Consider the following 8992-nt stretch of genomic DNA (forward strand, 5'->3'; position numbering starts at 1 on the left):
CTCCAAGGTCTTCAGCCTAGCAAACACACCCAGAGACATGTTCTGGATGGAAGCGATTAATTTCTGCCTTTTGCCCTGTACGGACCCTATTGCATTATTCCATTGAGGTATTCTTAGAAACAGCTATTTGGGAGGCTGAAGTAGGAGGATCAATGGAGTCTGGGAGGCGAAGGTTGCAGTGAGCCGAGATTGCGCCAATACACTCCAGCTCTCCAGCCTGGGTGACAGAGTGAGACCCCCGTCTCAAAAAAAAGAAAAGAAAAGAAACACAGCCAACATATCCATTAAGCCAATGGGAATTGTGTATTTCAAACAAAGCACCCCCAGCTCGGCTGGGCGTGGGGAGCACGGGGGTGGGAGTAGGGGCATCTGCCGTCTTCCCATTAAACTGGACTTTGGTTGTGTGCTGGGTTTTTCCACGGGGAAATAAATATGAGGCTTTTGTGCTCGTCCTTGCCAGATCAGGAGAACCCCCAAAATAAGGCCACACCTCCTGCAATGGACCTTCTATCTTCCCTCGGTCTTCTTGCCCCAGTTTTTCTCCCTTCCATATCGTTATTTCTCCAGAGGGCAAGAATGAGCTCACCATATTTGTTCTGTGTCAGCACCACAGACCAAGACTTTGCGGGGACCAGAAGCCCGGTGAATTGACCCTTCAGGATACTGCCAGCAGAGGGCGCTGTCCTCCTTATGGTGAAAGCTGGTACCTACCCTTCTCCATCCAGCTTCTCCAACTACCAGGCCCTCTGGGCCAGCCACAGGGACTTTGACTTGCCCTGCTGAGCAGTTAAGCCCGAAAGCCTGGAGCTGAGAGCCTTTTGCTTCTTTCAGAAGGAAACTCTGACCAGCCAGGCAGGGAAAGGCTGGCTGTCTTTGCCACTGGGCCTGTGTTGGAAAGTTACTGGCCAATGAGAAGTGGGAGACAGGGCAGTCGCGGGGAGGGGTGTGGGGGAATTTAAACGGTACACTGATTAAATCATATCCCCCTAATATGGATTTGATCAGTGCACTTTTTGATCTCGAACATCAGTATTAAAAAAAAAAAAAAAAAGCCTTGCGTAGTCTCCCAGGGTGAGAAAGCGGGTTGCATGGGTCCCTATCGGGGTTTCTGCCCCCCACCTCCTTTAGCCGCCAGCGTTCCTGCCCCATCCTCCTTCCGGCAGCCTGCCGCGGTGCTCCCGGGCTTTTGGGGAGCGCAGGCTGCGGCTGGCATCGTTGCTGGGCAACAGGCAGCCCCGCGGCCGCCTCCCCCGCTCGCTTTTTCCGCCCCCGCTGCTCCTCCTAATGTGGATTTAATCAGTGTACTTTTTACCTTCAGGCTGTAAATTGGAAACGGAACAGGGAAGCTGTGTTCCGCGGTGCCCCAAACCGGCGCGCAGTCTGTCTTGAACATCCTGCTTGGCATAAAACGTGCCCCTGAGAGCGGCTGGCGCAGACCTCAGGGCTCCTCATTGGAACAAATTGCCGTGCTGTGCATTCACATGTAAACCAGGAGCTTAGGAAATTTAGGTCAAATGTGGTTGAGGGCTGCAGAGAGAGAGAGGTGAAAGGGGCGTTTGGGGGCGCAGGAAGGCGGGAGGCGGAAATTGCTGAGGACCTCTCTCAGTGTTGCTGTCAGCCTAGCTACAGAGTGGAAGGTCACAATGGACGTTTACCTGTTGTCTTTGATGTTTAAATCAGCACCCACTTCCCACGAGGAGGATTTTTTTTTTTTTTTTTTTTCTTTAAGGATAGCTCTGGATCTCGATGTCTCTGCTTTCTTTTCTCTTCCCTGCAGGCACACCTGAGGCACCCAGGTCACAGGTTGAAGTCCGGAGGTGTGGCAGTTCTAAACAGGCGAGGTGGGTTCAAGGCAAAAAGCTATCTGGAGAGCGAAAGAGAATCTAAGTATAGGCCGGGCGTCTATAAATACAGGGTGACTCATGCCTGTAATCACGGGATTTTGGGAGGCCGAGGCGGGCGAATTGCCTGAGCTCAGGAGTTCGAGACCAGCCTGGCCAACATAGTGAAACCCCGACTCTAACAAAAGATTAGCCAGGCATGGTGGTGCACGTCTGTAATCCCAGCTACTTGAGAAGCTGAGGCACGGAAATCGTTTCAAGTGAGAATCGCTTGAACCTGGGAGGAGGAGGTTGCAGTGAACCGAGATCCTGCCACTGCACTCCGGCTCTGGTGGCTGAATACCAGTAGTTTAGGTCTGGAAGGTGGGAGTAGGGATGCTAGAGGAATGTGAGTTTAGAAATACATTATTTCTATTTTAGCTAAAGTGATATCACGTACAGAATTTGGGATAATTTCCCTCTTGTGGAAATACATTTTTCCTAGTAGAGTCAATTGTTATGTATACAATCACTAACATGTTAAAAGAATGGTGATCATGGCAGGGTGCGGTGGCTCACGCCTGTAATCCCAGCACTTTGGGAGGCCAAAGCAGGCAGATCACCTAAGATCAGGCGTTTGAGACCAGCCTGACCAATATGGCGAAGCCCCGTCTCTACTAAAAATTCAAAAAATTAGCCGGGCATAGTGGTGCGTGCCCGTAATCTCAGCTACTTGGGAGGCTGAGGCAGGAGAATCGCTTGAAGCTGGGAGGCGGAGGTTGCAGTGAACTGAGATTGCACTACTGCACTCCAGCCTGGGCGACAGAGCGAGACTCCATCTCAAAAAAGAAAAAAACAAACAAAAAGAATGGTGATCATGTAAAGCAAATCCACAAATCAGAGCTATTTTGTTTTGGGATGCAGCCATTTACCCCCTAGAACTAACCCGGCACCCCACATTGGTGTTGCAGTTCATAAAGAGCTCTATCCACTATTCCATGTGCTAGTCCTTCCCCCCACAGCCTGTGAAATAGGTACAGGAAGTCTTTTGTCCCATAGACAGGGAAGATGGAGTTTGGGGAGCTGGGTGACTTGCCCAAGGTCACTAAATGAGTAAAAAGGGCTGAGATGAACCCTTTTTACTGCTTCCTGCCATAGGATAGCAGACAGTGTCATGAAAAAGAGCGCCCGGAGGCTATTCCAGCTCTGCCACTCACTAGCTGTGAGGCCTGGACAGTTACTTATGACTTCTCTAGGCTTCAGTTTCCTCACTTTAATATCAAGATGCAAATAGGACATACCTTGTAAACTTGCGATTAATACCTGCAAAGTGTTTAGAATTGTGCCTGGCACTTAACCAGCACAGGTTATACAGTATATGCATTACCCTGGATCTCCATTAGGTAAGTGAGACATGCTTAAGAACAACCTCCAACCTCCATTAAAGGACATATAAAACTTTACTTAAAAGCTTGCTATGGATATGACTCATAACCATCTACATCAACAATTAACTTCTCCCTCATTAAAAGGAGTGATTTCGTCCCTGTGACAATTCTTGTCAACTAAACTGCCTTCACAATTATTTTCTGTTAGCGTTGAAAATACCCTTCTAAAGGTGTGCTTCCTGCTAGGTGATATATGATTCTTAAAAACTTTCCATATGCATATGAAACTATAATTTCCCATCGGCTTACTTTATAGTTGCAGAAAGCTTTGGCCTGCAAGGAAAAACAGTGTTTTCTAACACCTGAACTTTAGGTATATTGATCCTAAACTCTCGCTAAATGTTTTACTTCACTTGAAAGGCTTGCAGCACACTCTTCTGAAACACAAAGATTCTTCTGGCAGTTCAGATGATCCTCCTCTGATTTAAGTGTGCAATAAACATTAGTTATTGTTATTACTACTCTGCGGTTTTTTTTTTTTTTTTTTTTTTGGAGACAGAGTCTCGCTCTGTGGCCCAGGCTGGAGTGTAGTGGCTGGATCTCAGCTCACTGCAAGCTCCGCCTCCCGGGTTTACGCCATTCTCCTGCCTCAGCCTCCCGAGTAGCTGGGACTACAGGTCCCGCCACCTCGCCCAGCTAGTTTTTTGTATTTTTTAGTAGAGACGGGGTTTCACCATGTTAGCCAGGATGGTCTCGATCTCCTGACCTCGTGATCCGCCCGTCTCGGCCTCCCAAAGTGCTGGGATTACAGGCTTGAGCCACCACGCCCAACCTACTCTGCTGGTTTAAATGTTGTCTTTCTCAAGCCAGGTCATACCTGTGTCTATGACCTTTGTCTGAGGCCCTGTTTCAGTCAGGCGTCTCTCTTACCATGGAAAATCTCCAGTATTTTATTCTATTTTCTAGACTGTCAGCTACTCTGATTGCTATGATTGTGCCTCCCACAATTTTTCTGCAGAGGCAGAAGATTTAATTTGCATTTTAAAATAATTTATGCAGAGTTCCAGGCAAGGAAGGTGGGAAGGTCACATCAGGGCCCACATTTATCTACAGTTCTCCATTACGATATGCATGTGCGGTTGACTCCTTTGCAGAGCACTCCAACTTCTTTCAATAACAGAATGCTTGAAAGAGGCAGAAGAATGAAGGAAAGGAAATTAGATACAAAGAAAAGAAAAATACAATAGCAAAAACTGTAGAATTTTTAAGGGAAGTACATCACCACTCAAGGAGAAACAAAATGGAGGACTGTTTATTTCATTGCTCAATCAAAACATTCCATGAAAGACTGCCTTAAGTAATTTCAAAGGCTTCACTGATACATATGGGGGTGGGGAGGGAAACTCCACTATCCTGTGCCACAAAACTATTTGATATAACTAATGACATGCAAACACAATTTGCAAAAGCAGAACATTATCACAATATGATATTTAAGAAACTGGTTGAGTAAATAGATTTCATATCTTTAAAAACAGAAAAAAATTACACTGTATTGAGCCTGGGAAATCTTGGCAATATCTACAAACTTTCTCATTTACAGTTAGGAACAAAGGCCCAGAGAAGTTAAGCCACTCATCCAAGCTCACTGAGCAGAGATTCTGCATTTGCTATTTTGGAATAAGCTGTCTGCTTTCAATTGTTTTCTTAAAATGGATATTACATACTTTTTGTTTGTACAGAGCAGTTATATAAAATAGTTGCTCCTTAATTGTATCCATTACTATTTAATCGCTTATTTTTCTGTCATAATACTATGACTTTTTTTCTTTGAATATTCACCTATTGCACTGAAAGGCTCCACTGGATTTGAAAACCAGATTCAGAAACACAGCACCCAGGTGCAATTCACAAACCACAATTTTTTTTTTTTAAATTAAGTACTCATGCCAAATCAAAATAGTCACCCACAAGTACCAAACACATGTTTATATTTCATGATGAAGACAATCACAAATTAAAAGTATCTGCCAAAATATCTCTTTTCTCTAAGTCACCTTTACTTTCAAGATGTACTTGTTTGCAAATATTTAGCATTCACAGTACAACTGAAATTAGTTACATTCATAATGGTCACAATCGTTATTCTGTGTTCAAGACTCTCCAGAATCTTGATTACCTAAAATGAGGTAGATAAACTTTTAAGTTTGTTGGTTGGGATTAATTTCCTTTAGATCTTGATCATCTATTTTTTAAATAGAATTCCAAAGTATTTAGCAAAAAAAATTGAAAAATGTCTAAGTACTTTGCCTAAAGGTTGAAAAATATAATTTCAAAAGGTTATTATGAAAGTTGCTTTACCTCATTTCAATTTAAAAACAGAATAAATGCATCAAATTACAAAACCACCACATATCTTAAAGCTGACAAGCTAACATCTTTCAACATTTCAAGAGACCCTTGCTCTAGTTGTGGCTTGGGATTGTGTAGCTGTAGAGGCATCAGGTGAACGCATTCAGGGGCCAGACCAGCTGCTGCCCCTTAACCTTTGACCCTGGATTTCAAGTTCCCTCCAGAGTTCAGGCCTGTCTCCTGGAGTTCTTTATAGAAAGCTCTCACCGATTTCTCGAATCCCATCTCTGGAGATGGGTCATGCTTCAGAAAGAAGCTGGAAGTGCAGGCCCATCTGGGTAAAACAGGCTGCAGTGGACAAAGCTGGAAACAGAATGCGGCTCCAGGCGTTGACTGGGCTGCAGTCTTGGGCGGGTTTGGACTGCCAGGAGCAGGCCGCGATAGATCAACCAAGTGGTAGTCCCAGGGACCTTCAGGTTGTTGGAGGCAAACTGGGCACTAGACCAGCTAAAGGCCCCGGAGTAGATCGACGAGAGATTTCTGAGAAGGCTGGCAGACCACCACGGATCTTTGTCTTTTTACGTGGAGCCATGGGCGATGCGCTCAAGAACTTGCTGAAGGAGCTCGACTTCTTCAAGCCTCGGGCCAGGTCCTGGAGCATGAGGTCGTCGGCCAGGACGCCCAAAAATGCACTGGTGGTGGAACTGAGGATGGTGGCGGCCACCTGCACCGGGCGCCTGGCAGCAAGACTGCCACTTCCACCACCGGTCGCATCTGGCTCTGTGGTGCCTCGCAGGCCTGGATCGCCAAGAAGGTGGCGCAACGCGTACGAGGAGCCAGGCCGCAGGTACTGGTAGGCGCGACGCCCGCTGTGGTCACGCACGTTCACCTGGGCGCCCAAGCGCACCACCAGCAGCACAGCGGCGTCCTCGTGGCCGTGCAGCGCAGCCAGGTGCAGCGGCGTGTAACCGCCGTGGGAGCGCGCGTTCACGTCGACTGGCGCGCCACTGCGCCGCGCGACCTCCACCAGCTGCAGCGCCATCTCGCGGTCGCCGCTCTTGGCGGCCCAATGCAGGGCCGTGAAGCCAGACATGAAGTCGCGCTTGGCCGCCAGGCCGCGGTCGCGCAGCAGCAGCCCGTGCAACTGGTGGGTCCAGCGGCCCCCGGCCGTCCGCACGAGCCACTCGTGCTCTGACGGCTCCAAGGGCACGGCGGACGGCGGCGGCGCGGCGGGCACCTCCTCGGCGTCTGGGCTCAGCAGACGCGGGCCGGCGCGCGACAGGCGCCTCAGGTGCGGGGAGCGGCCCGGGCCCAGGCCGAGGCCCAGACCGGTCTCTTCCACCGACAGCCGCCTCAGCAGCAGAGGGGAGCTCCGCGGGCTCGGCTCCTCCGACAGCTGCCGGCGCAAGCCCTGCTCCTCCGCCCGGATGCGGAGCGTGGCGGGTGCCGGGACGCAGCGCACGGGCAGCATACAGGGTTTCTGCTGCGACGGCCCTTTCGCTGCCCCCGGCCCCGGCTCCGGGTCTGGCGGATCAGAGCAGGGCGAGGCCGCCTCAGAAGGGGCCCTAGGCGGTGGGGCCGCGTCTGCGGAGGGTCCCTCGGGGGCCTGGGCTAGCTCGAGGGCTGGAAGCGGTGGGTCGGCGGACCGCTCCCCGGCCGGCTGAGCGGGCTTGGAGGCCGCCCCCCACGGAGTGTCCTGTGTCTCTGTTAGCGGACCCGGGTCCCCCGGCTGCTCCACCGGCCGCGGCACCGGGACCAAGGGCGGAGCTCCGGGGGCAGGAGCGTCGCCTGGCAAGACCACAGTGGGCTTCGACGGCTGGGCCGCTGCCCCCTGGGGGCCAAAGGGCTCGGGCTCTGGGGGCCGCGGCTTCTTCCTCAGCACCACGAACTTGACGCCGTCGAACTCCTTCACTACCGCCACGTTGTTGACGAACTGCTTGAAGCGGTCCCTGCGGGCGGCGCGGCCCCGCGGGTCGCCCGCATCGAGCAGCGGCTTGAAGCGGCTCAGCAGCTCGGAGTTGCGCACCTTCCCGCCGTGCTCCTGCAGGAAGCCCAGCACCGCTGCCTGGCTCACCCCGGCGGCCGCAGCGGCGGCGGCGGCGGCCAGGGCCATGGTGGGGCCCTGGGTTCCTGGCCGCCGGGGCGGGTGGACGCCGCGGGACGCGCGGGAGCGGGGTTCCGGTAGGCGCCGCCGCGCTCACCTGGTGCCTTCCCCGCGGCTGGCCGGGCGTGTCCCCGAAGCTGGACCTTGGTCGCGCCGGTGCCACCGGGCGGGGGCGTCTCGGGGCGAAGGGCGCCGGGGGCTTCGGGGAGCGCCCACCCCCAGCGCCCCGCCGGGCCCTGGCCTTTGGGGTAGGTTTCTGCCTTTGTGTTCTGTCCAATGGACGCCGGGTTCCATCCCCCGTGCCGCGCTTGCCTTACAGGTGACAGCTGCCCCCGCGATGCAGAGGGAACTGGAGCAGAAATTCCCGCCGCCCCCCTCCCGCCCCGGAATTAAAGGCGCAGCGCTCCAGCTCCGGTCCCGGTTGCTAGGTGGGTGTGTTCCCTAGGGACGCCGCGGTCCGCCAAGGAGGAATGGATTTTCATTCCTTTAATAAACATTTAACCACTGCAAAACACCGAGTGATGATTTCAGAGCAATCCTTTTTTTTGTTTGTTTTTTAAAGGTCGTCAATACCGCTCCAGTTTTTTTTTTTTTTTTTTTTTTTTTTTTGCTTTTGAAAAAGGGAATCGGGTCTTTGCGATTTACGGCAAAACCAATTCACTCTGTGCGACAATGCACTTTACTCTAGGTTTAGAGAGACGTTTTCAAAAGCAATTTTCTCATGGTAACATAATACATTTTCACGTAGGATTTGCGGTATAAAAACCACAGGAAACATAAACATAACAGGAAAACATAAAGAAGGAAAAAATATCACCTGAAATCACCATTAACATTTTGAAATATCCTTTCCCTCTCTCCCATATGTGCATGTATATTTATGCTTTAAAATAAGAAAGCAATGAGGAGTCATGCTATTTTTTTTTTTTTTTTTTTTTTTTGAGACGGAGTACTGCTCTATCGCCCAGGCTGGAGTGCAGTGGCCGGATCTCAGCTCACTGCAAGCTCCGCCTCCCGGGTTTATGCCATTCTCCTGCCTCAGCCTCCTGAGTAGCTGGGACTACAGGCACCCACCACCTCGCCCGGCTAGTTTTTTGTATTTTTTAGTAGAGATGGGGTTTCACGGTGTTAGCCAGGATGGTCTCGATCTCCTGACCTCGTGATCCACCCGTCTTGGCCTCCCAAAGTGCTGGGATTACAGGCTTGAGCCACCGGTCCCGGCCCATGCTATGTTTTTAAACCTTCATTTGTTCCACAGAAAGGTATTGAGCACGTAGTTTGTGCCAGGATTTTTTTTTTTTTTGCTAAGATGCATCAGTTAGCAAGAC

At 50.9% G+C, this 8992-nt stretch overlaps 1 protein-coding gene across 1 annotated transcript; it reads right to left on the bottom strand.

The window, feature by feature from the left end:
* Positions 1–4493: 4493 nt before the first annotated feature.
* Positions 4494–7979, bottom strand: SOWAHA (sosondowah ankyrin repeat domain family member A). The gene has a single exon (XM_023193931.3). It carries the CDS (start codon positions 7671–7673, stop codon positions 6033–6035), a length of 1641 nt encoding a protein of 546 aa, XP_023049699.1. The 5' UTR covers positions 7674–7979; the 3' UTR covers positions 4494–6032.
* Between the last annotated feature and the right edge of the window lie 1013 nt (positions 7980–8992).

Source organism: Piliocolobus tephrosceles, chromosome 4, assembly GCF_002776525.5.
Source record: "Piliocolobus tephrosceles isolate RC106 chromosome 4, ASM277652v3, whole genome shotgun sequence".
Lineage (NCBI taxonomy): Eukaryota > Metazoa > Chordata > Mammalia > Primates > Cercopithecidae > Piliocolobus > Piliocolobus tephrosceles.